The sequence below is a fragment of the Cygnus atratus genome, chromosome 11 (genome assembly GCF_013377495.2).
Source record: "Cygnus atratus isolate AKBS03 ecotype Queensland, Australia chromosome 11, CAtr_DNAZoo_HiC_assembly, whole genome shotgun sequence".
NCBI classification, from domain to species: Eukaryota; Metazoa; Chordata; class Aves; order Anseriformes; family Anatidae; genus Cygnus; species Cygnus atratus.
The window spans coordinates 8,325,569-8,353,131 of record NC_066372.1 but is presented as its reverse complement, the minus strand read 5'-3'; the positions used below and the strand labels follow the sequence as shown (position 1 = coordinate 8,353,131).

At 37.2% G+C, this 27,563-nt stretch overlaps 1 protein-coding gene across 7 annotated transcripts in view; it reads left to right on the top strand.

The window, feature by feature from the left end:
• The window catches only part of SCAPER (S-phase cyclin A associated protein in the ER), a 230,997-nt gene that overhangs the window by 183,259 nt on the left and 20,175 nt on the right, over positions 1-27,563 (top strand). For all 7 annotated transcript variants that reach the window (XM_035553931.2, XM_035553934.2, XM_035553933.2 and 4 more), the window contains 5 exons: positions 2,601-2,724; positions 8,032-8,261; positions 13,880-14,035; positions 23,739-23,976; positions 27,045-27,194. In XM_035553931.2, coding sequence (XP_035409824.1) covers positions 2,601-2,724; positions 8,032-8,261; positions 13,880-14,035; positions 23,739-23,976; positions 27,045-27,194 — 898 coding nt within the window. The remainder of the gene's footprint in view (positions 1-2,600; positions 2,725-8,031; positions 8,262-13,879; positions 14,036-23,738; positions 23,977-27,044; positions 27,195-27,563) is intronic.

Here is a 27,563-nt window from a genome sequence, read left to right as displayed (position 1 = left end):
TAGATGAATTGTAGTTAGCAAGCTTACGTTATCAATTAAAAGAACCCTCTTTATTGTTGTGAAAAATTAATTTGACATCAATTTGCTTACAGCACCTTTTCAAAACCATTACTTGAGTCTCTGAAAATTCAAATACCTTTTCCGACATAAGGTTCATTTGGGAAATAGAAAAGCATGATGCATTATTACAGTTGAATTTGTTCTGTGTATAAGTGGGAAGTTTCAGTGTTTTCAAATGCAAAATAAATGGTCCTCTTTGCAATTATGAAAATCCCCTTATAGCAAAAAAACATTGCAGGGAGTTAACTAAATCAACTCACAGACTGCAGTGCTGTGAAAATTAGTTAACTTACCAAGTTCATATTTGACTCTTTAATGTTTATATTTAAATAGAATTCATCTTTATTTCAGAATAGCTCATAAAGCGAAAGGTGCTGATTTTCTTTTCAGCTGAAAATAGAAATTACTGATGCAGTTCCATCTTTCTCACCAGGCAAACAGCCACCCAACCAGGGGAATCATCTGCTATAAAAAGTTAAAGGAGATGCCTAATGATTTTTTTTAAAGTATTATTGAGAAAAGTGAAATAAATACGTCGTTAGGATAGGAAAAGAGAGTCTTGTTGCAAGGGAGGTTTAAAAAATTGCATATGAAGCATGCTAATTGAATTTTTATGGGTGTTATCATTGCAGGGTAAAAAATCAGGTGAAATAGGCAAAAATGAACCTGCCTTTTATCAATAAATAATGATTTAGTATTGTGCTCAAGTCATGTGAACGGCAGATTGAAACTGATTTAATTAGGCGGAACAGTAAAATTAATTCCCAGTACAGTAAAATGGATATAACTGGTAATATGGTGATACTCAGAATTATAAGAAAGGAAAGGTATAAACATTCCTTACATTTTTACAGATCAAAACAAAAGTAATGCTTCCTTTGTAAATTCAAAATTATTTCTTAAGTTGAAGAAAAGACATTTCAGAAATACACAAGAAAAATATTTACTCTGAATTTTCTGACCTCTAAGCATTTGCAGCTTTTCTTGGTTTGTGAAATGCAATATATTTTATATGAGGTGTTTCCATTTCAGCTCTGGGGACCCACACTGTGTAATCAGGCGCCACACCAATGAACACCACTGTCACTAAAGCAGCCATCCTCAATTGTTATGTAAATAACCTCCTTGTTTTAATGAAAGGAAAAGTTTCAGGCAAAAATAAAGCATCACACTCAACTGTATCTTAAGAAATAAGTTCCAATAGTCCGCAGCTGTAATGTTAGATAGCAGCTTTGATCACTTCTGTACAGCCACCTGTCAGTTGTTGTGGTCCCACTTTTGTAAGATCTTTTGGCAGTGCTCACAATTTTTCTTCTGTGGAGCTTATTTGAACTTTTTCCGACATGTTCAGGAAAAAAAAGTTCTTTTCCTTTCAGTTTACTTTCGACAAATGACTTGAATTGCTAACTCTCTGTATTTATTATTATCTATATTTATGATGCATTTGTGTAGTGTGTGTGTATTTGTATAATAATAGTGATAGCTTTCATGGTAAGCAAAGTTCAAGAAATGGATTTTGTGTTTATTCTGGAATGGTGTTATGCTTGGTCAGATTTATCTTCTCTAGGAGTACATTTATAGGACTGGTCCCAGCTTTCCTACCAATCCTGTTCATAGAGCACTTCAGTTTGAGCAGATGTAAGTGCAAGTGGTGCAGAGAATAACGGAGCATGGTTTGTACACCTGGAGCTGTTGGTGGCTTGTTCGTGACTTCCAGTTCAGACCATTGCAAACCTGTTACCTCTTCCATCAGCTACAGGTGTAGGTCAAGTGATGCTATTGAAGGTGCACTCCAACGCTTCAAGTTTGTGCAATTCATAGTATGTCAGTAGAAGCTTTTAGACAGGAACTTCACCTGCTCAGTTTTGCTTACTCAGTACAAGTTACTCAATCCTCCCCACTCTTTGCGTTTATTTATGGGTGCTGCAGAGTAGCTTCTCTCTGAAGCTTGTCCCAGAGTACTGTGAATTCCTTCATTCAGGTGTTTTTCCAGAAGGTTGTGCTAGGAGAGGGACCTCATACACAGACTACTTGTGTGTGGCACAATCATAAACCGCAAAAAAAGAATATTACACATCCAAATTATGCAGAATATCAACTGATTTCCTAAGTTTTATGTCTTTCTAGTATGCCCATTATTTGCTAGGTTTCTACTCTGAATGTCTGCATGCGTTTAATGAGAATGCATATGCATATCTATACTTATGAAAATAAATTTAATTAGCACATATCACAAGAAGAGTTCAGGCTTTTCAAATTTACATATTCCAAGGCATGTTATTTAGATATTCATGGTTTATATGGAAGAGTCCATACAGTGCAAGAGTCCTGCCTAGTATGGCTTTAGTATATTGAAGCTTCATTTTTTCCCCTTAATTCATGTAAATTTTTTTTACTTTTGTGTGGAATCCAAGTTTAAGAAAACTAATGTGAATTACTAAAAAGGAAGTTTTGGAGTGGTCTTCCAGTTATTTGCTCTTAATTGACCAAAGAAAAGAGTAACATTGATATTCTTTTTTTCTGTACTCCTGATCTTTTAGGTCACTTTGCAATACGGTAAATGCTTATGGCCTCGCCTGTAGTAATTGCACAGAAAACTGCACCTATATTCTTTTCAGTAATAAGATCACTTTTCTAATGGACCTATTGATGCACCAGTTGACGGTACGTAAGCACTTTAATTTAGACTTTTTTTTATGTGTGTTTCACAAACATATTAAAGTACCTGGAGTGTAAGAGCTCCAGGGGATGCATGAGAATAAAACCTGAAGTTAAAACAATAAGATTCTTTTGTATGTATTTGGTAAGCTGTATGTACTATACTTCTATACAAACAGATATATTTGCTTCTCGTAATAAATTCTACAGAGGCATACATACCAGGAACTCCAGTGAGTGGACAGCGTTCCAACTTTAACCCCTTCTGGGGCTTTCTTCTCTAATTCACCCTGTAGCAGTATTTGAAGTACAGAATGTTACAAGTTGTCTGTGTGTGTCCAGTTCTTCTGTGTTTCAATACTGAAAAACCTAAGTCAGTTCAATATGTTGCTGAATATGTATTTACTGACATGTTTAAATAGCAGAACTCTTTGGCTGTGAAAGTTTTAATTTTCCAGTGTTTCATTTAATTTGAAATGTCATTAAATATTTTATTTGAAAACTCATTTTTAATTCATAGTGACCTGTTCATCATAAGATATTTAGTCTTGGTTTTCTACTTATAAATTGTGTGTATGTATTTTCATGAGCCAAGCAGCTTGTTAATTGAAAAGTTATGTACGTACTTTAAATAATTCAAATGACGCTGTTAAACTCAACAAGCCATAGGACTGTTGATGAACACTTCAAAAAGATAATCCAAAGGTCCTTGGCACAAACAAAGAAAACAGGAATGCAACCTGTGCATTCTCCTCTAAGTAGGTGCCAGCTCATTGTTCTTCAACAAATCTTTCCAAGAGGATTCCAGGTATTAGATTTCAAATATACTTAGTGAAAGGTGCGTGTATTGTGCTGGGCCAGTCACAACACTGCTCGCTCTCTGCAGAGCGAGCCAGAGCACAGGCTCTGTGCTTAATTACACAAGAGATGAAATCCTTCAGCACTTCACAAGTGACAAGATTCATTCTGATGCCAGACACCTTCCCTTTTCTCAGTGTAGCACTGCACAAATGACCAGCCCTTCTTCTGAAAAAATACAGAGGGTATTTCTAAGAAAATGTTGGCCACCTGAGAAGCCAGAAATACTGCATAAAAGAAATTTACTATGCTTAAAGCTGTTCTCAGTCTGTTGCCAAACACTACCGTTGAATTGCAGCAAAACTGTAATTAAAGCCTTAAGTTTCCCTTGATCCACAGTGGACTTCTCTTTCCTGCGCATAAAGTCTCTTATGTTCTCTTCAGGCAAAGTTGGCCCTTGAACTAGGATATCTTCATAATTCTATGAAATATGTATTTAAGTCAAAATAAATACAGTGCTGCATTTCTAACTCCGATTTCTCTCTCTTGAAAATGTAAGAAGTCAGATCAAGGTTGAGTTTTCCTTTTTTAAGAAAGAATAGGACAGATGGAAAGCACTTCTTTTAATTGGATCAAACTCTGAACACCAGAATATTAAAGGACACCCCCCCCAAAGGATTTAACTGCCTGCAGTGTTCCGAGTTTAATGAGCTGAACGGTGCTGCCTCTCTCATGTATCTTCCTACATACAGTGGGAAAATAAACCACAACCAATACTGGGAGTAAAAAAGAGAATATACACTTGCAAGGTTTTAACAAATTGTTAAACAAGCGTGCTAATATTTGCTGAATACAGAAAGATTCAAGTTTTGAAAAAGCTTTAAATATGTTCTTAAATGCAACAAGTATCAACCTTACTTTCAAGTAATATAAGGAGACTATAGTTTTTATTTTATGCCTCCAAATCTAATGCAATGTCAGCTTCACTTTTCCTAAAACTCAGGGGTATCCATTTTAAAGAATCAGATTTAAAACAATCATTTTTCATTGGTGGGAAAATGTTCATTTGCTTTACACGGGTGTAATATATTTCTCCTCAAAGAAAATACTACTTGAAGAACAAAAATTTTTGTTTTCCAATGACAGCATGGGTACCAAAGGATCATTGATAGAAAATCAACTGTAAAAAAAAAAAAAAAGTGAAAGCTTTATCTGTACCTTCTGAAGCCTGTAGATTTCCCGCGCAGTTTCCATTTCTTCTGTTCACTAGCTATTACACTGAAAGTCCAACATCCTGTAAATACTATTTTTAAAGCATACCCTTTCCAGAATGTTTTTGAGGCAAGCCCAGTGATGACTAGCAATTGAATGCTTTAAAAAACTTGAACTTTCCATTTAGGTTTAACAGCTCAATATTTGAAAGGATTCATGGCCATGAAGGATTATACTTTCTACAGGAAAAATAAAAACATAAATGAGTTTTCGGTGATAGCTCTACATTGCTAACTGGAAACTGTATATTTTTGTTAGTAAAAAAAAAAAAAAAAAAAAAAAGGCACATTGATATACAGGAGTACTTGTGGGGACATGAGTCAGAATGGAGTAGCGTTTTTAGCTATATTAAATGTGTGCCTAAGTGCTTTACTGGATTGGGGCCATGTTGTTCAGCATCTTGCTGGGTTAAGTCCTAGATGCTGGGCACAGCTGAAGAGCTTACAGCAGCTCTGCACAAGCAAGGGATTCCCTACACAAGAGGAATTCTCTGCTGAATGGCTGAACTCTTTTATGGAGACTGTACCAGAACTGAGAATCTGGTCATCAGAGCTTTTCGTGTCAGGAACTGATTTAAAGCAAGTAAGAGTCTTGATTATGTCCAGCCTGGGTGGTCATCATAAATGGTAAAGTAGTAGTGTTGAGCTGTTGAATGTGTCAGATGACTGAACACTAGTTATGTTTTTCCTGTGTTTCCCTTGTAATTAAAACATGCTTTATACCAATTTACTTGACAGGTCATTTTAGGTATGTAGTTACTTATAGATTTGTGTCAGTTAAACTGTTAAACCTCTTAAACCTCCTAAATAGAAGTGGGGAATATTTTAACGTTTACTTATCCAAAGCCAAACAATAGTTTCTATGAATATCATTAACTTCTGTCATAATCAACAAACACAAATCAGAGCTTGAAAGCTTTCACAATTATACTATTACATCTTATGATTTCCTACCCCCTTGCTCGATATAATAATCAACATGCAGTAATACATCACTTTTCTAAGCATCCCAGTTAATGTTGAACATAAATCTTGACAGGTTTTCACACTCTTCCATTAATTACTTCTTCAGTAAAAGAGTTGATCTTTTGTTGCTCATTGAGTTCATATAAAGGGAAAATAATGAAGGTAGGAATGAAGCTCAATTTTTCCTATTTTCTGTAAAACAGTATTTCCTTTTATCTCCTCTCTGACATACACCACAGGAAAAACGCATTTTTTCTCATTTTGTATTAATACACCCACAACATACACATTTTTCCCCAAAAATCAAATGTGAAAAAACAGACCTTCAAGTAATGGATTATATTAAGTGTCAGATCTATTTATTTTCCAAATTAGGAGGAACAGTTCTATACTGAAGCATGAACTTGTCTAACTATGATTTCTATATTTAGAACATAGAGTTCTCATACATCCAACTAGAAGTAAAAAAACAGACTTTATCTGTTTACAGTACTATTCATTACAGCAACTGGAAGGGTCTACTGCAAGATATTATTAAATCTTTAAAGAAATAGATTATAAATACTTTTTTTTAGCATAGGTGAAAAGGCAATGAGTAACATTTGTTAGCCATGTTTTTAAAATCTTGCGTTCCCAGTACAAAGTTGCCACATTTAAATTGATTTATACCTTACAAAGCCTAATCCGTCAGGCAGTTGGAATCATTAGGCATGAATGAATTATTTTGCTCAGCAGAAGTTAGTGGAGCAACTTAGTTATTTTTCCTGTTGAACTTGAATAAGCAGCTAAAGACTTCTCACTTGGCTTATCACCAGGAACAGACTACTACAATGAGTTTTAAGTACCAACACAAGGCTCAGAGCTAATGAATAATAAAGAAATGTGCATGTTGTTCTTTGTCACCAAGTGCTACCAAATCCCTACTGATACCTATACAGGGAGGAACAATTTCCTGTGATCTCTCTCGTATATATAGCAGGTATAAATGCTTTTAACCTGGAATGAAAATAAAATTTCAGCCGATATTCATTACAGGTTATGGTGTGGAAAGTCTCAGGTTTTCTTCTAAAATTGCCTCTGCGGAAGTCTGTTGGTACATGGAGTCCAGTGCTGGTAAGCACAGTGAATGTAGCTGGGACCCCCTGTGTCTTGACTGATGTAGCTGTGCTGCCAATGCTCTGTAAAACTGCCCAGCTTCCCCACACACCACGCTTACTGTTTGGAGGTTTCTCCCTGTTCGTCTAACAGGGCAGAGTTTCAGCTGGTCTAAATTATCTCTGATTGCAGAAATGGGGGAAGACAAACAAAAAACATTCCACAAGGGTTTCTTCACAGGTTTGGATCCTGCATATAGATTTGTCTTCAGATTTACATGCTGTACATCTGAACATCTCTGCTGGTTTTAGCAGTGGGCTCTACGTTAATATTAGTGATTTGGGAAAAATAAGTTCTGTTCCTCTGAGATCTCTTCAGTGAGAGCTGTGTGTAGTGCTTCATCTGTGATTGACAAGTGCCATGGTCATCAGGTGGAAGCTTAACTGAATACCTCTTCATAGACTGGAAAAAAATTGCATTCTCCAATATGCCTTGTCATTGCTACAAGTCCATCAGGGATTACATCTCATTGCAAAGACCATTCCTATTGCCAAAAAGTGTACTGCCTTTTTCTCTGAAGAACCACAGTTGTATTTGGTCTATCACAAGAATGTATGGCTTCCAAAATAGTTATTTTTGCAGGGATGTTGAGTAGCCTGTTAATGGTACATTGTGTTTTTCCAGAGCCAAGCAGGCAATTGCTGTGCAACAGTAAAGGCTGTTCCTTCCACAGAAAAGAGTTATCTTTTCTGTATATTACTCAACACTTTGTGCATCCTAGACATGTGTCTTTGTGACAACACAATGTAGTACTCAAAATCAACTATTTCATTAGTTCATTTATTCACAGTTATTTTTTTAAAAATCTTTTTGCTAGTGACTTATCAAAAATTCAGTGTATATATATTGTACAAAAAACAATTTGATGAAATATTCTACCACTGTAAAGCTTCCTTCAGTTCTCATGCGCTAAATGCTATTTTGAATTGATTTATTATTTCAAATGATAGTATCTGTTTAGAGGAATATAGACCCTTTCTTTTACCTGAAAAACTTAAACGTCTTTCAGCACTGCTAGAATATGCTACTTAATTTTGCTGTACTCGTATGCAACTTTCTTAGTGCTTTTCTATGAACTTTGGTTATTCTTACTGAATTGTAGCTTTTTTTTTCTTTTTCTTAGGTTAATGTTCCAGATGACCATAATGCTACTTCAGGAAGAAGTGCAAATAAGCAGGTGTTCGAAGGTCTAACAACAGGACTTCTGAGGATAACTGCCATGATTTTCAGATGCCTAATCTCCAGCTTCCCAGATGGGAACAACTACTCTACAGCACTGAAGATAATACAGGAAGTGAAGAGCAAATCCTCACAAGCGGAAGCCTTCAACAGCAGAGTCCAAGACCTGATCAGGTTTAAAAAACATTTTGAAATGTCTTTAATCCTTCTTTATTACAGAGGATGAAAATTACATTGACTTAAGAAAGGAATAAACTTCTTTAATTCTTAAGTTAGTAAAAGTAGTGTGTGTGTGGTATAGTCAGAAGTCTACTGAAGTCCTAAGTTCTCAATCAAAAAAGTTCTTCAAAAATAAAGACAAATGCAGAAAAACAGAAATCTTTTAATTTTGAAGTTTTATATTCATGCAGAAAAATATGTTTCTGTATTTCTCTATATCTGGATTACTGTATATCTGTGGAAGGTAAAAATGCATTGTTTTTTGAGTGACATTTTATAGATCAATCTATTTACACTGGCTTTCAGAAGTTCCTTGTGCATCCATATGCTGTTTGGAATTAGTCCTAGTAGCAAAAATCACTTTAGTTGTGTTCTTTTATCTAAACCATTAGACAGATAAAATGAGCCTCAGTGTTAATCTCTTCCATACTCTCTGCACTTTTTCTTGGTTTCCATAGACCTTTTTAATCCTAACGCTTTTAATTGCTGGATGGCTTATATAGCATCCTAATAATTTAGGTTTCTATACCTTTTCTCCTTTTTGTGTCCTTTCTGTAGGTTTCTTCCCCTGATTAGCATGGAGTCGGGGTCCTTTTTTCCATACTTTCTCTCAATTCTCTGTGCCTGACTGTATGCCCTTTCCCCTTGTGATTCTGGACAACATGCATGCCTTCACATCAGTTTGCCATACAATATGTACTTCCTGTTACAAAGATTACCCAATAATTTCTATGATTTGATTTCAGCTCTTAAAACATATCTATATTTTAATAGCAATTTTCCTTTCTAAGTATATGCCTTGAGTAAAATTTCAATCAAAATAACTCAGTGAATCTAGTAGTAGAGTAAAAGAAAATGCATTGTTTTGCTCATTTTTACTTGAAACATTCTAGTTCTTTGGTTAAAAAAAAAAAAAAAAGACTTGAACCTGGACAAAAAAAAAAAAGTTATTCTGACTTGTGGCTGTCCCCATGATAACTATTTAATTTGGTATGTTCAAGTTTGTAATTAAAGCCTTCGTGAGCTGCCTGCGTTGAAAAGGAATTTCCCCCAGGCTTTGAAGGTAGAGAGAATATCTTTTTATTAGATCAACAGTACAGCTGGGGTTAGATTTTGGATGCTACTTTTCAGGTAGTTCTCAGAGCACAGCTTTTCATACAATTTTCACATACAGTTTTTCATACAGCTCCTGAGGAGGAGAGAGCTCATACATAATTAGGGAAACTGATTTTAAAACCACTGCATCTTGTATTGCTAAAGTGGGAGGGTACCTAGCAGACAGATCAGGTTGGTAGAAAGGAAGAACGTAGACTTTTGTTTGATAGTTGAACGCTGAGTTTGAGAACACGATTGAATCCTTTGTGTGACATAACATTCCTATGCAGTGCTACACAAAATCTCTTAAACTTTTTATGCATGCTCACTAATTTATGAGTCCTAACTTGAAAGCTGGATTTGATTTACAGCAGTGCTGAGCACGTTGAACAGCAAGTCAGTGGGAGCTATACTTCAGAATATATGATGTCCTATGTAATGCCAAATACTGTTAAAACAAGATCATAGGTCTCTCAAATACACAAAATAAGACATACATAGATTTAGTGTGTTTGTGCTTCTGTTTCTTACATGGAAAATGTGGGTAATTCCAGCTCCTCAGTATACAGGGATGTTATAAAAATAAAATACATCATGACTGTGAAGGTTACAGGTAAAGTATTCTTGAAGTACTGCAGAAAAGTGAGTGAGAAAATTATTTCTCTTGAAATCTCTTATTTCTAAAGTATAAATTTGACGATAAGAAATTGTAGCATTCCTTTCTGATACTTACACTTGATGATCTCACACCAGTGAATTAGATTGCATTCCTGAAATCTAATGTATTACCTCAAAATTTGGTAAGCATGACTGCAAACACCCTAAAGCTGTATGATTAGCTAACCCATTTATTTTTGAACCCGGCTACAATATTTAACTGAATAACTTCTTCTGGCATCAAATTCTACAAATTAGATACTTTTATATAGATCTTTTTTTTTAAAAAAAGGTACTTTGATCAAGTACTTTTTTTAATAGACTGACTTTTTTGTTGTGGCACTTAATGTATCCTAAATTCCTGCAATTTCTCATTGCTAGTAGTTATTCTGATAACTCTTAAAAAAATCTGTTCTTGCTAGCAGGTGCTCCGAATACATTTCTAAGGCTGTCTATACTCTCTGTCATGATAATAAATGTATCACGACTTTAAAGTCTTCTAATTATATACAGCCTCATGGCCCACAGCAACTTCAGATGAAATTGGAAAGCTCCTATTCACTGAATTTCCAGTGTATATGTGTCATGGTTAACCCAACTGATCCATTCTTTATCTGTTTCAATCAAGTTCGTGGTTGTGAGTGTGCTTTGGGGTTTGTTATTATTTTATTAAGTAGTGTAGGCATTATAAAGCTAAGGACAAATCCCTTTGCTTATCATTAATGCCTATTAAGTAAAGTAAGAAATGCATTATCCAACAATATACTGTTTGCTAAAAGTGTGTCATTTCAGTACTAAATAATATAAATAGTCATCAATGCATCTTCAGCCCTCTCAAGAAGTGAAATACTGATGGTATGCTACTGAAACTGTGGCGCAGTAAGAATTTTCAGGCTTTTCAAAGTCTGGTGTGATGCTGATGGATACAAGAAAGGACAGGTGGAGGAGGAAAGCAAAACAAACAGTTGCCATAGATACCAGTGACCTCTAAAACTTAATTGTTCTTATGTAGCCTGCTTTCTCCCCAAACAGGTTTTGAAAGAGTGTGAAATTTCAGGATGTTGTATTCTCCCCATTTAGGAATGGGAGGGTGGGAGGTCTGCTTATTGATATTGCTGCTGAACAGACATCTGACACTGGCTGGGCCAAGCACAGGTATACCCTTGAGCTAAGAAGACATGTGAGAATCCAGTTGGGTGCCTCACCTGAGGCACTTTAAGGGATCTGTTTATAAATGGAGAAAGAAAGGCACGATGACAAGGTAATAGTGCAATTACGAAAAAAGAGCGTAGGCATTTCAAACTAGTCAAAAACAGACAGATTATATTATTAATGAGAATCTTTCACCTCCAGGTCATTGTATCATGTATCCTTATGGAATTGATTAAATGAGAGTTTCAGGAAAATTGGGGAAGAAAGAGGAAAGTCAAATTTTTTTTTCCTATACGGGAAAACTAGACCTGATGCATAAACAATTGTTTACATGCTGGGTGTCAAAAGAGTAGCCAAATTACTGGAACTATGCTACTGTGGGTGAAAATACTGAGATGGAGACGATAGATTAGAGAGCTTTGACATTCCACTCGTCTGTATGTTCAGCTTCAAGGAAGGGAGTGCTTCTTGTGTCTTATCATTGACTCCAGGTGCCCTTAAAGAATAGTCCCGATAGACTGAAAGCTCGCAGCTATTTCTTTTCTGCCAAAAGAGTAGCTGCTGACACCACTTGGTATCCAGGTGTGGGTGTAAAGTAAGGTGGACAATGAACACACTTTGTAGAAGTCGAGACGTTTTTCCTAGGGAAAAAAGGAAAAGAGCATTGACCAGAGTACCTGTGCCTTTTTGTAAGTAATTGTCTATCAGTGATAGCTGCATTTTATTTTCTCATTCTTCCTTTCCCCTCCTATGTCATGGAGACATTTCCAGCACTCAGCATTTCTCTGTGACTGTGATGTATCTAACACCCAGCTCTGTTCCTGGAATCACTGTGCTAGTACTGGAGAGCGTGTTTATCACTTGTATGATCAGGTGGATTGCTTAGATCAAAACCTGCAAGAAATCTAATGCTGGTAGCATTTCATGTTGCTAAACAGAAAAATCAAACTTACCTGAGCTATTTTAACTGCTGTATTTCAGGAGCGTTAATGATCTTCGTATTGCAGACTGACTTCTTGCTTTACACACAGTGTATTTTTTTATTCTTAATTACTTTCATTGCTTCTAAAAGCTTTGTGTCAGCAGGTTAAGTTTTGTCAGAAAGTGTAACTTCTAGCCCTGAAAAGAGGTTAGTCTTTGAGCAAGAAGGATACCTGGAAAGTGGAGAGACTTTCTTCCCTAATCTTAAAAGTCCACACTTTTTCAAAATCAGACTGTAAGCTATGTGGGGGAATTTTTTTAATAAGTATTTGTATAGCCCCATGGGACATTCATTATCTAATCAATATGATTTATTTAGTAGAATCATTACTTTAATGATATTCCATACTTCAATCAAGTCAGGATGCACTTGATGTCGTCGAAACATGCAGACAATGGTGTTTCCATCCCAGGGAATCTCACAGTTTCTAACAAGTGGAGTTGACAAGCAAGTAGGTAGAATAGCTGATAGGATGGAATAATATCAATAATAGGAAGGTTTAGTACAGACTATCAGTGTAAAAACAGCAAATCGGTTGGTGTCTGAAAGCAAGCTTAGTTCCTCGTGTCTATGAAGTCAGATTGAGTCACAGAATATAAGAGCAGTTCTTCAGATTTTGACAAGAGATTTCTCCCAGTTGCTAAAAGTGGAATGGAGGAAAGTACAAGGAAAATCAAGGAAAGAGGAGAAAGAGATGATTGAAGCTGGAAATTTGTCTCCACAAAGGAAGTTGGTCTCACATAGTCGGCCGAATGAACAGTTGAGATGGAGTAAAGTCTGAGAAGCTGAATGTTTGTCGTAGAAAAAGGTGATATCAGCAAAGTGATGTGGAAAAAAAAAGACCTGTGTACACAGTTTAAGTGGTATCAATAATGATCCAAGTGTGAGAGTAGCTGGTATAGACAGAACTTGGTGTCAATGTACAGGGACAAACAATTTTGGGCATGCGTTTCCAAGCTCTTAGAAATTCAAAGAATCTTCAGCAACAGAGGGGGTGGTGATGTGATCTACTCTGATAATATGAAAGAAAAAGGTAGCTTTTTGTTTTAAAAAAGAAATAAAGTCACTAACATGGTTTTCTCTGTGTTGAGTTTTGGTTCAGCTCCTGAGGAGGCTTTCAGATCCTTCCTGATAGTGGGAGGTTGTTACCTGTGTGTTCTTTTAGTCTGCACTAAAAGACTGTTAGACTGTTGCACATAGTCTAGAAAGAAAAATTAAAAAAAAAAAAAAATCTGGGCAGTAGTTGTTATGATATACGTATTGCAATAAAACGTTATCTGTGTAACATCATTGTCGTCTTGAGTTAGTGTGTTCTACCAAGTTCAACTCTTCATGCTAAAAAGAAATTGTGCTGCTGCAGAGCTATCAAGACTATTATAAATCATTTAACTATGGCAAAATTCCATTGTCCTTCTAGGACTATGGTAAAATAAACACTTACATTCATCTTTCTTGTACAGTATAATATAAATTATCGTGCAACAGACAGTTCTCTTAACAAAAACTACTGCTAGCTACAGAATACCAGATTTGAAGTTATTGTAATTTGAATTGTTTTATTGAACCCTTTAAGAAATCATAACCTACATTTTGTATGATTTGATAGTAGAGGAGCAGAAATTACTTTGTAAAGTCATCAAAACTGTCACTGGACTGTTTTTTAATACAATTTCTCATCTGTTTCTAGTTACGTGGTGAACATAGGATTGATAGACAAGTTGTGTTGCTGTTTCCTCTCCGTTCAAGGCCCCATTGATGAGAATCCAAAAATAGCAACTTTTCTACAGAATGCCACAGCAGTGTTGCATGGAATATGTCAACTGTGTTTTGCTGTCAATGGAAGGTAGGTGCATTTGGTCTCTCATCTCTAATATGTTCATCAGGCAGCAGCCGGTGTAACTCCTTGACAACACAGTGTTCATGGAAGTGAGCACTCTGGTGAGATTATTAAAGAGAACCGGTCTTAGTCGCACAGCAATAACTGGTAGAGAAACAGTGCAAGAAATTCACTCTGCTCACCCTTTCACCACTGAATTGTATTCAGTTACCTGCACTGTGTCTTGATTCTTGTAAATCATTTATGAGAATTGAAAACTTTATCTCCTTTACTCATCATTACAGAGAGGGTTTTATCACTACTAATTTTAAATGACCAGTCCTAAGGACTTCAAGAGATATTATCAACTAAAATCAAGTCTTAATTGATTTGTTTTTTGTGCAGCCAAATTCAGCTCTTGTTCCTTAAAATACCATTGTCAGTAAGGGAATGATATTTTATGAAAAGTATTACTAGATTTGTCAAGGAATTTTCTAATGCAAAATGCTCATTACTGGAACCTAACCGAGGCTGAGGAGTGTGTGCATGTGGTACATTTCTGTCAGCAAATCTGGACTTCTGCAGACTTGGACAGCCTGGCTCTGTCAAAGTCTAAATTTCAGAGCTTCAAGGTCCATGTATTAGAACCTGCCACCATTAGACTGTTACATGTTTCAGGGAAAGATGATGCTGACAGAACTTGACAATGAATGTCTGAGGGGAGAACTGATGCTAGTGCTGAAGAACAAAAATTAATAACAAATAAATTAAGAAACAGAGCTGCAGGTAAGAGTTGTTGCTGGTAACTCAGGGACACAGGCACATGGAAAAAGAACTACAAGAAATATGAGCCCAAAGAGACCATCCCAACTTACTGAAACTTCCCTTTCTGAAAGCTGCCAACTTGGCATTTTACATTCCAGGACAGCACTGCCAAAAGTCAAATGCATACTAAAAAAATTCATCTTTCTCTTAGAGGGATAATAATTCTAGCTACAAGAGTGAGTAATACTATATTTGCAATTTCTGAAGCAGGCCTGTGTTTAATCCAAGATACTAGAGATCTTTGCACCCCAAAATAATACAGTACTGTGCAAGTACTTCTTTACAGAGCATCTGTACTTTGCAGCAAAATAATTTTCGAGGGTTGAGCATTTTTCTTCACAGTCACATCAAGATGTGTCTAATCGTGTAACAGCAATGCTTTTGATTTTATCCAAAGGTACTGGTGGTTCTCAGTTTCCAGGTTGGATTGTTCTTTTGAGCATGAAAAGAAATGAGAGGAATGAACTTGCAGATTTCAAAACTGTTGCCTTTCACTTTTAGATCAAAAGCTATAGTGTAACTGATTAGAAAGGCAGGTTAAATATTTTTAATCACCTGTGTGCACTCTCATTGAAGAAGTGAATGTGGAGTGTAATTCTGTCATGTTAGTAACTCCATAGTATTCAAGATGATTTAAATGGAAAAAAAATGGTTGCCAAATACAGATTGATGCGTCAGAAACAGAGTTCAAATTTATTGAATTCTTAAATATGTCACAACAAAGTAGTACGTTTTGTGTGGTACATGATCTGTTGCACAAAAGACAGGCTCTCTGTCTGAGAAATAGCTGCCTCTTTCGTTTGTGGCAAATGGCAGTAGGAAGCAGCGCAGCCTGTTCAGTCAGAATGCACTATTTCTGAATCTCCACTCAGTTGATAGATTCCTCAGCACCAAACCAGCATGCAATGTCATACCCCTCTGTATATCGGAGTAACTAACTAATCTGTTCATAATGCATTTGATATTGTTATCTAGAGGAAAAGTCTAGTCAGTAGTACCAGTTCTCTGACACTGTAGCACAAGAAGTTTTACCAAAATAGATACCAGTGTACTAGGCTTTCCCCACTGTTGCAAGAGCAATTTTAAATTCATCTTTTGTTGTATCCCCTACAAATACTGTTTCCAGGTTGGGAAGTTCTTCGTGCACAATTCATTTGGTTTGTTTTTCTGATAGGACTACTTTAGGCTGTTATTTCTCACATAAAATATTGTCATTCCATACTAAATGCATTAGGGTGTTTTTGTATGGCGCTCTTTGTACTGTGTGTGGATCTTAGCATTGTTGTGGCTCCGAGTGGTGTGGTGGGAAGTTGCTAGGATTTTCTCACAAGGGAGTTGCTCACACCTGGACCACCAGGCTCTCAAACCATCCACAGTGCCTGCACCAGTGAAATCCTTTATGAGCTGGAAATGGCCAAATGCTGGGTGATCCTCCTCACTTGTTTTCAGACAGCACCAGGTGTTGTGATCTTTACTGCAGCTCTAATCTAGGCCATCCATAGAGGGACAGAAGTTAAATACTGTAACTCAGGTTTTAAACGATTAAGAGATCCTGCCCTGCGGGTGCAAAGTGTGTATTTCTAGAGCTCAGGTGTAGGAAGAGCTGCCAATCCAGACTTTCCTGTCTTCTCCACAACACTATTTCAAGAAACACCAAAATTTAGCAAAATGGTTCTTACTCAAGTTCTAAAACGATACCCAGTGTTTGCTTGGACACTTACTTCATGGAAAACTATTTTATAGCCTGGAAAGAGTTCTCAGCCAAGTCCCTACCTGCAGGTCCGTATCAGCAACTTCATGCCAGACAGTCCCCCTTCTTGTTTTAAAAGAATGATGACCTTGACTGTTCTGATTCTGTTTCCATTAATTGATGAAGATCTACAGGTTGGACTGGTTGCAGGCAACATGTCACAACAGTAGTGATTAACAGAGAATATCCTCAAGTTTTATCATATATGTATGTCAGCGTGAAATGTTAAATGAGGTGTATGATTGATATAAAGTAGAAGATAAAATTTTGAGACATAAACTAAGATACATTTTTTATTCCCATGGTGGACTTGGGAAAAAAGTCCAAAATCACAGAGTAAGATACAATAAAGGAAAGTCTTGCTAATGTAGGAGCATAAATTGGAGGATTCTCAATTTCAACATCATAAAAAGTTATTGAAATGAGGGAATCCATTCTGAATATATGTTATAACTTATTGTAGGAGAAGAATTTTCTTTTCATTTGTGGTCAAGGTCTTTAAAAAGATTTAACTGATATTGATCTTCTCAAATGCTCATTTTTGGTACTGGCTAATAAATGCTAAATTGATTATTTTAATTGAAGCTTTGCAGTGGATGTGATAGCACATTTTCTAAACACTTTATAATATGTATAAAAGATCATTTGTTGAAAACCTTAGTAACTTGTAACCCCACATGGACCTTGTTTTGATAACTTTCACGCACTCATCAGTTATGCAGTGAGAATCATTACGGGCTGCTTCAGACCTCCAATTGGAAGTCCCATTTTTCTTAAGCTGTGTTTCATCCATTACTAGCAACGGAGGTGAGAGCTCTTTTCTCCCTAAAGAGTTGAAAGAAAAAAGAAAAAAAGTGTACGGGAGCTGAAAATAGGGCATTGTCTCTTATTCTGTGTAGTGAGATTTCATAAAGTGCAGCATGTCTGATTACCAGTATCTCTGTTTGCTGAGCAAAAGATGAACCTGACATTTGATACTAAGATTTAAAAATCTCAGCCATAACGCTTAACTATTTCTTGCTTGCTGTTAAGAGTAGAGAAAGCAGAGAGCTGTTTATTACCTGAGAGAAAGCAAAGCATTAGGTAGACTTTACACAGAATAACAGTGGCTGCATCTTGCAAGTAATAGGCCCTCAAATCATGAAGCTTCTTGGGGCATCAACTTAAACAAAATTTTGCTATTGTCTTGATGCAAGCAACATCTGCAAGCTCCCTTAATAATCTGGGGGAATAGTATTTCATAGCAGAACAGTAGCTAAGTTGTTACTGTTGTATGTTATCTCAACACAGCGCTGGGATACATATAAATCTGTGTCAACAGCTAACGAAGTTGTGGATTACAAGCTGCAGTAGCAGAAGGCTGTAGATGTACAGGGTTTTATCCTGGAAAATAGCGACTGTCATGTCACAGATATGCAAGGAAGTAGGCTGGTCTGTTTTCAGTTTTATTACAGTAATTCAGATAATGCCTGTTTTGGCTGCTGAATGGCGAATCACATGCAAGCCAGCTTGAATGTGGCGTGTTCTTCTCACTGCTTCCAACAGGCAGCAGATCCAGCAATTACTGTAAACGGACTAAAACTTGTTCCTGAAATTACTGAAGGCTTTCAAATCATCCATTTCACACAGTAATGTGATTCCTAGCTTAATAATGGGATTTATAACAGTCTGACAGGTGCTAAATACTTCTTTATACTTCTTTTATTATTTTTTCCTCTTTTTCAACATCTCTCGATGAAAGAATGTAGAAATAAAAAGTACAGATGATAGGTTTTAAATTCTAATATTACAGAAAAAAAAGATTATATTCTAAGCCTTTTGAAAACGCATGTTTCCATTTGGCTCCCTGTATTTAATCAGGAGTATATATTTCAAACGTACAAACAATATAATGTATACCCTAGGAGAGGCTTGTCTGTTTGTTAGCTCAGTCAGTTTTTAAAACAATATATTTTCAGATATAAACAGTTTGCTTACATTGAAGCTTGGAGAAATTGTAGTTTTATGCTTGTTCTACAGAGTATGCTGTTTCTCATCAAGCCGTATTAAATTCCTGTTTTAATAAATAGTGGTGTATTTTAAGCAATGAGGTACCACTGTTTAGTATCTTTCTTTCCTGGGGTGAATATATCCATGTTTTTTAATTCTTAAACCTTTTTTGCCAGTCATAAAAACTCCTGCCAATTCCTGAGACTCCTTTATGGTAGAATCTGACGATCATAATGGCAGCCCATAATGAAGATGCCTTGCATTTCACTAAATGTTTTTTTTTATTTTTATTTTATTTTATTTAGATCCTGCAGGTTGTTTGACCATAATATAACTATTTGCCTGTTTTCCTGTGCTAACTGTAGCAATTTGGTAAAGTTTGAAAGCCTTTCCTTCTACCCAGCTATGTTAGTCCATGTAAAAATTGCTGTAAGTCTTGCTTCCCTTCAGAGAGTAATTGGAGGGGTTTTGTCCATTTGGACTATTCTACTTGGCAGCTATTACAAACACAGTTAAAGAGTACGTTCCTTTAAATAGGACCTCCTTTAAAAAGGAGGTACATCCATAGGAATCTTCTCTTAGCCTTAGTTAAGTAAAAACTAGGTTTCTTGTGTGACATCTTTTATGATATGGGTTTTGTTTGTTTCTTTTTGCTTCAGTCTGTGTCCTGCCAGTTATCAGAGTTTTCATTGGGCTTACATTTGAGGTAGACCAAAAAGGTTTTTAAAGTCCGCTAAACGTATGAAATCCGCTGTTTTATGGACTTGACCAAAATCGCTCAAAGAAGCATACACAAAGGTTCACGTTTTATTTTCCCACATCTTATGTGTTTTTTCTACTTTAAAGCCCACAACCGGTATGAATAACGTCTTTTACCTTTTTATTGTAAACATTTAGGCTTAAAGTGATTATAACTGACATTTAAAACCAACGGGAGCCAGTAGCCTGTTCATATACAAATTAACTGTAATACAGGCAAAATCAAAAATAAACATTTCTAACAGTTCTTTCAGCCCACCAAACCTAGCAGACAGGATGACTTTTTTCAACAGCTTTGTCCTGTGGTGTAACTTTAAAATTCCTGGTCTCTTCCGAGGGGGAGAAAAAAAAATAGCTTGCATTTTGAGTTATTTTTACAATTGACTTTTTTATGTATATTTTGATTCATTCACTGCTCCAGAGCAGAACAAAATGGCAAAAGGATTTTGTCCAGCTCTATAAGCTGTTTCATATGGAGTTGTTTAAAAATAATGATGCAGTGAGAGTTGAAAGCAAGCTAACTTTAACCTTTGGTAAAATTGGTCAATCTTCTCATCGCATGTAGTTGCAAAATATTTTGTGAGGAATCATGTACAGTAAATAATTTGGGGTCTTTATTTGAACTGCGACTATTTTTCATCTGATAGTTTTTCTGTTTCATACTGTTGTTAAAGCTGAGATAGAAATACAGAAAATACTGCTTGTAAAAGGAGACATGCTCTCCTGCGGTACTGTGGAAATAAACATGCTGCTTGTCTGGGTGTAGTTCAGGGGTGGTTAGCACACACTAGCTACTGCATGCTGCAGAGTGAAGAACTGGGCATCAGAAACAATTTTTCGGTGAGCAATCCTGAGGAGTCCGCAGGCACACAACACAAAGTTGGGTGAGTGAGTGCACAGAGGTGGTCCCAGAGCTGTTGGCTCGCCCTCCCTTCGCAGCCGTCCCCAGTAGCTCCTTGCCTGCAGCCAGGTTCCCGTGCCAATGGGAATCAAAACTGTGCAGCAGGAATCTTCAGAAAGACACAGCTGGCAGGTTTAGGTGATTTTTCAGGAAGCGTCTCTGCTGACTTCATGCAGACACACTCACTTAAAAAACACAGGGTTTCCAATCAAAGCTTTTCCAGGCATGGGAACCTTTCTCACAGGTTCCAGGCAGAGGAAAAGAAAATTAATGTCATAAATTGTTGTGCAGTGCAGCCCCACCCAAAACAAAGCTCTAGGACTTTTTCCACTTCTTTTATTCTGTGCAGCGTAGATGCTGGGATTGTTAGGACTGTTAGAAGCCACAAGCTGACTGTGTTTCTTCTCTTGCAGGAGGTAAGGGGCATCAAATCATAATTTTAAGTATAATTTCATTGTACTTCAGCTTGTCTTTTGAATGTTATTACACATATTTTGAGAGAATCCTGCACTGGGTGCCTTCTGAAGCGCTGTCATGGCTGGTTTGGGGGCTGAGCTTCTTTAAGGATTCTTGGGAGTTCCAGTTGGTTGTTAAAGGCCGCCAGCGCTAAACAAACACCCCGTTTTTGGAACCTGTACAATAAACTCAGTTGCATGAAGCTCCAGCTGAGCCTCTACAAACGGCTGGCCTCTAACGTGGGGCTGGGCGGGACGCCTGGTGCTGACTGACACTAGTGGGGTATTTGTGTAACAGCCCAGGTGCTGGCTGGAAAACAGACGTGCTTACCTTGCTTTTCTTCTCACTGGATCTTATCTGAGATCTGATTGCTTCTTTCAAAGATTTTTGAAGTAATTGGGTGGTCTCCTGGGCTTTTTGGACAGCACAAGTGTCACTGAAATAGGACTGGAACATGAGGTAATTCTTGATGTGTCACCAGAGAATGCTGTACTTGGAGCTTCTCTGTAATATCAGCCACTCACAGACTGTAAATAGAAAGTTCTTTAAAAGAAATGGTACCCGTAAATGCTAATTCCAGATAAAATCATTCCTTACGTGTATGACCTAACTAATCAAAATCAGAAGCGATTCATTTGAGCAGCTGTTTTCTAAATGTAAAGACGTGAGAGAACAGTGATGGAAGCAGAGGCATGCCAATAGAGTAAACCAAGTACAACAGCATTTACTCTGTTTTACTGTACAGTGTTCACCTGGGCTCAGGGCAGGTGCGGCTGAGAAGGCCCCTCAAAGGCTGTGAAGGAGGTGCCGAGAGATTTCAGAGCCTGAATGCTAAAATAACCTTCCTGAGCCTCCTAAATCTCACCACCGTCCCCTGCAGCAGGTCAGCCTCCTCACCGCCCCCCCAGCTGCCAAGTGACCACTGCTCGGGGGCACAGCTGGAGTTTGGGGTACCAAAAAGACTTGTCCATCAACCTTATAGTATGCAGCTCTTGGTCATGGTTTTAGTGCCTTCTCCTGCGACCTTATAGATTTGTCCCCCCAAGAACGTGCATGGATGCTAGCTTTGAAGTTTACTGTGCTAAGTGTGAAGATGGTGTGCTTCCTGCATCTGTTTTCTTCTCGTCTTGAATATTTAAGCTGTACTTGAAATGAGTCAGTATCAGGCCATTCTTGGTGAAGTGCCGAATGCAGGATGATTGTCCTGCTCTGCCAGTTTTGCTTTCTCTTTCATCCAAGGAAGCTATTACAAACAGAAATCAATAGCCACTGTTGGGGAGGTGGTGCTTTCCTGCCTCCTTTTTTGCTTCACCAGAAGATGGGAAAATGACAGCAAGGTGATGATCACCAAAACCTGTCACTTGTGGAGGTTTGGTGCTCTGTTGAAGACAGGCGTTTGTATCGTAAAAAGCTGGGTTGGTCCACCTAGCTAGGGTTTGAGTTGGAATCTTGACTAGATCAGAGCAGTGACATGAGGATGAGGAGACCAGTGCCTTGCCTGTTAACAGGATGTGGTACAGGTGCTTCGGAGGCAAATACTGAGATCATATGGAGCTGTTCTGGTTGAGGAAAAGCTCCTAGCTGATTCTGGTCAACAGGAGTATTCTCAGTCTTCTAAGAGTCCAGTCTTTTCTGTAATAAGCTGAGGTCTTCGAAGTTACAGATTATTTTAGAAAGTGGGTATTGTTCCCAGTTCTTATATTCACTGTTTTCCCATTCCTTCTCCTTTTGGTTCTTATAAAAGGGAAAGATACCCTCACCTGGTTTGTCCTTTTAAAATATCTACTCTCTCATATCACCTGTTATATTTTCTCTTAATACTGATGGAAAAAATGAATCAATCTTTGTAGTCTCTTTTGATAATGACATTTTTTTTTTTTTACCTCATATGCTATGTTTGCATCTTAAAAACAATATTTTGATGTACTATATATTCAGTGTTACTGCTCTTTATATCTCAATGTTTTAGTTTTTCCTTTGATTGCTAATACAGACTAACTGTATTTTCATAATGAAGTTCACATGGGTTTTGTGATGGGTTTGGATTAGGACTTAAAATGTATGAAACTTGTTGGATGATTTCGTGCACTTTATTTTGTGTTTGCCTGCCTTCTACAGATTGTTTAACCTCCAGAGTGGTGATGGTCTTAGTCTTCACTACTAGTGACTATCTTACATCATTTTGTAGATTATTAGTAATGCAGAAAAAAAAACAAAAAGAAAACAGAAACAGTACAAATCCTTGAGGGATTACATTAAGTGCACTTGGAAGTTTGGATGTGAGGATGTGAAGGGCATCTGGAGTAGTTTGTCTGTCCTGATATCCCAGGAAGGCAAAAATTTTCTTCTCTATTTTACTTGCATGCCCAAAAGATACCAAAGAAGCCTAGTTTTGGTTTGCATAAGCTGTGCCGGTTTGTCTTGAGTATTTCATACTTACTTTTGCTTTGCTACTATACAGTCTTCCATAATAGCATCTGACTGAAATAAGTAGTAGTGTGTTTTCCTCACTGCTTAACCACTTCATTCTTCAATTCCTGCAGAACGATTTAATAAGATCATCTGGTCCGAGTAGCTTCTTTTGCTCCATAGGTAGTCAGGCTGCTGCAGTGCCTGCTGCCCGTCCCTGAGGCAGGGAGAGTGTCAGGGTGCTCCAACCTCTGCTTACTGCTGCTGGGAGAGGGAATGCTGGCTGCAGAGAGAGGCTTGCACGGAGCCCCTGGAAGTGCCCCCAGGCTTCGGACTTGAAAGCTGTCGAGTTTCTGCATGGCCTTGCATTGGTATCATGAACCCAGTTGGGAAGCAAAGAAACCAGTATGTGGAGGAAGATATTTAAGGAATACAGCTGCACTGTAATTAAAGAGAGCATGAGACAGTGCCCAGATCATTGAAAGTATTTTGCGGAAATGTTGTGGTTTCTCGACACATTAGACATCAGTTTTTTCCTTTTTAACAGTTTACTTGTTCTCTAACATTTGGCTTATAACTACCTCATCCTGGGCAAGTGTGTGCTGGTATCCTTTTCAGACAGTTTAATATTTCTTTGACAGATCTTGGAACATATTTGACAATACACGTCAGGATCCCACAGGACTAACAGCGGTTCTTCAGTCTACAGATCTGGTTGGAGTCTTGCATATGCTGTACTGTGTTCTTTTCCATGGGACCATTTCAGATCCAAACACAGCAAGTCCTAAAGACAGCTATGCAGAGAACACAATCCAGGTTGCCATTCAGAGTTTACGTTTCTTCAATAGTTTTGCTGTTCTTGATCTGCCTGCTTTTCAGGTAACAGATGTTTTACAACTTTTGCTTAGTGTGAAAATGTTAATTACTTGCATATATTTTGACTTAGTTTGGTCTTCTGGGTCTTAGTTACATAAGGAATGTTTATGAATTAGTTGTTTATGTTTCTCCTGCGCAAAGTTGCTAATTGTTATTTCTACCTTTTGACTGTGGCTAATGAATTCAACCAAAAAGTGAAAACTCAAATACATGAAATGCTGAATCTTCTTGTGTCCAAAAATCCTTACTTTCAGCACAGTACTTTTTTATATTTCATAAGATCCAAAAAGTAAAAACAACAACAAATATTTCTCAAAAGCAAAAATTTTTCTGATGAGAAAGGACTTGCTTATATTATAACTATAATTCACATTTTTCTGTACTGAGTGGCTGCTTGCATTGAGATTATTAAGATTTTACTTCTGAAGCTGAAAATCTCTTGATATCTAAACTTTTCATCAAAGTAAAACTTTGATAAAAAGGATATGTATCTCTTCAATTTTTTTATTCATACAAATCAAAAAGATCACATTTTAGTAAGTCTTTTCTTATCTGTTAGATGTTACTATGGTAAATGAATCATTTTGCCATACTGATAATTTGTCAATACTGTATTTGATGAATTGGCAAAGCTTTTGTTTTGTTAATATAAAACACCTGACAAAGTGTTGCTTTGCAGAACACATTTAGCAACATCAATCTCGTACTATTCATCAGACCAGATTTCTGTTCCATTTTTAATGTGTTGTTAGTTTATAAATTGCACCACAGACTCCATCTGAAATGTGTTAAAATCAGTGAGAGCTTTGCATGAGTGAAGAATTTCATATAAAGTATATGTTTCTTTCAGTTTGTGTTTCTCCACTTTGATTTTTAGTACGTCTAGCATCTCTCATTACAGCAACAAGCAGTTTACATATACCAATACGCATCTGTGTAGATGCAGTTGTGGCGTCGGGTCTAGTCAGGATGTTGGTTTTTTGTTGTTTTTTTTTTTTTTTTTGAGCACAGAGACTGTCTATTTTTTTGGAGTTTCATGTAAAACAACTCTTACACACACCATTAACTCCTATTTCTTTCTGTAAATCAGAGTAGTTCTCTTTTACAGCACGCCCAGGAGCTCTTGGTTTTGGACTGAAGTTTGTTTGCTGCTGTAGGTGTTCCAGATGGTCCTGCACCAGAGAGTGCAGGTCAAATCAGGGCAGTTACGGTGCGTAGGCTGGTAGTGGGGCTGTACAGAATCACACCACAACCTACTGCTGTTTCCAGAAACCACGACTAATTTTTAAACGTCAGCTTCCACTGATGCTGCCTGTATTTATTCCTCTGCCACTATAGCTGAGCATGTGTAACAACCCAACAGCATTAAATCCCGCATCCTCTAGTCGGCATTAGTTCTATGTAGAAACTGGTAAGGTAGTAGTTATTGTGTAAAGTGTGACAGAGCTAACTGGTGTGAGTGGATTTCATTCAGTGCATTGATACAGATCTCCACCCCGGGAAGTGTCTATCTGCCAAGCTGTCTTAAGGAAGGGTGGGCATAATCCTGTTTGTGAGGGACGGATGCGCTCATGTAGTCTCAGCAGCCATCCATTTCCCTGCAGTAACAGAGTTTGTTTCTGTAGTGCTAAAAGCTCAACCTACACCTGAGGCCAATTACTGTCCATCCTGACTTTGTGGGCTGCAGCAGACAGCAGAGAGAAAAACTGTATTTTTTGTGTGGTCATATCCTTATCTCCAAGGAATACTTTTATCACATAGTAGTAGGACTATAGAATAGGCTGGGGTTGTTTTTTTCTTTTTATTAACAGAAGAGCCTGTGGTATTCTCAAGTTTGTATTAGCACAGATGGCTCATGAGTATATATTTCATTTAATTTGACAGTCTAAACAATTGAAAGATGGTAGTGAGAAACAACACAGGATCCTGAGCTGATATTAATTCTGGCTAAAAAGGAAGCATAGTTTCCTTGAAAAATTAGTTTAACTTCTATACACAAACTCGGGTGCCCTTTGACCTGCTGTTATCAGGGAAGGTTAAACCCAGAGTGCTAGGTCAGAGCATGAGTGGACAGCCCTAATTAAAGAAGGGTGGCCTTATGAATGGCATTTACATGACAGTGGTAAATGGTCACTATATTGTGCTTTACATTTTGAAAATATACTAACTTAGCAAAATGCTTGAGATGCAAGATGGAGAATAATCACAGCTGAGCCTGTTTTAGTTCTCAAGGATTCTGCTTTTCCTGGATAGACTTTCAGTATGCTAAAGCTAAACTATACTACAGATTGGGATTTATGTAAATGGACTTAACACAGACTCCAAGGTACAAAATCAAGAAAACTCTCAAATGAAAGAAATTTTCTCCCAGGCCTGCATTGCTGTTTCATTAGAGTTAGTAGACTGTCTTGCTCATTCCTTGTGCTTTAGTCTTCCCCTTTGACCTTGTGTCGTTCTATCTGTTTGACATGTTTATTAAATAGAGGCTGTAGGCTGTGCAGATAAAATCTAATTCTGAATCTCCACGTTACAGCAATTTGCCTACTTTTAAAAAGTATCCCAAAAAGCTTTGTAGCTCAATGTTCTCTCCATTTGGATGTTTTTAAAATGTTTGCAAAGTCATTATTTCATATTAATCTTTGTATTCCATTCAGAGCACAAATTATTAATGCAAAATGCATTTTGCTCTTCTGCAAAAATGGAGATGATTTGTTTTCTTTTGCTTCTTACTAGGAAATATTATTAGCATTAACTTTTCCTGGAACATGTAAGTCAAATGAAATGGTCGACTAAATGCTATGCTGCATGTCAACTAAGCAGAATCCAATTTTCCTGTATCCCTCTAAAATTTGAATTTATTCTTATTTTTGTGGCTTTTAATGTTACAGTCCAGGTGTAACTGAATGAAATAAGAGAGTTGTTTCTGTCCTCCTCCAAAAAAACTTCTTGCAACAAAGAACACCGTTGGTACTATGTGCCAAAATGTGTGCCATTGATGCATATGTGATTCACATAATTCCTGTAACGTACTGCTAGATTGAAATTTCTGTTTCTTGGCTTTTTTTTTTCAGTCTATTGTGGGTGCCGAAGGACTGTCCCTTGCATTCCGCCATATTACCAGCTCTTTGCTGTGGTACTGTTCTCAGCATACCTGTGAAAGATTGCTACATGAAGTCATTATTTGTGTGGGCTATTTTACTGTAAACAACACAGATAATCAGGTAAGGCAAATGGAAAATGGGATCAGAAGTTATCACATGCACATTTAGTCATGGATCACTCAAAAAAAAACAAATCCCCTCAACACTGCTTTTGCAGCGCTTGGGATTCCAATGAACACTAGTATATGCATTTGCAAAACAGAAGCTGAAGTTACATCTTAGCAAAAAAAAATCTTTAATTTTATGTGGCTGTAAGCAAATTCTGTGTTCTGTGCAGACAACAATGCTGACCTTGCATTGATCATAACTAGCTTCTCTGTGCCAAGATAAGCAGAGATCAGCAACTGATATTTTTAATTCCAAATTAAGTTCATGGCAGCGTGACTGGACAGCTGTGGTATCCAAGTACAACCTTTTAAAGACAACCAA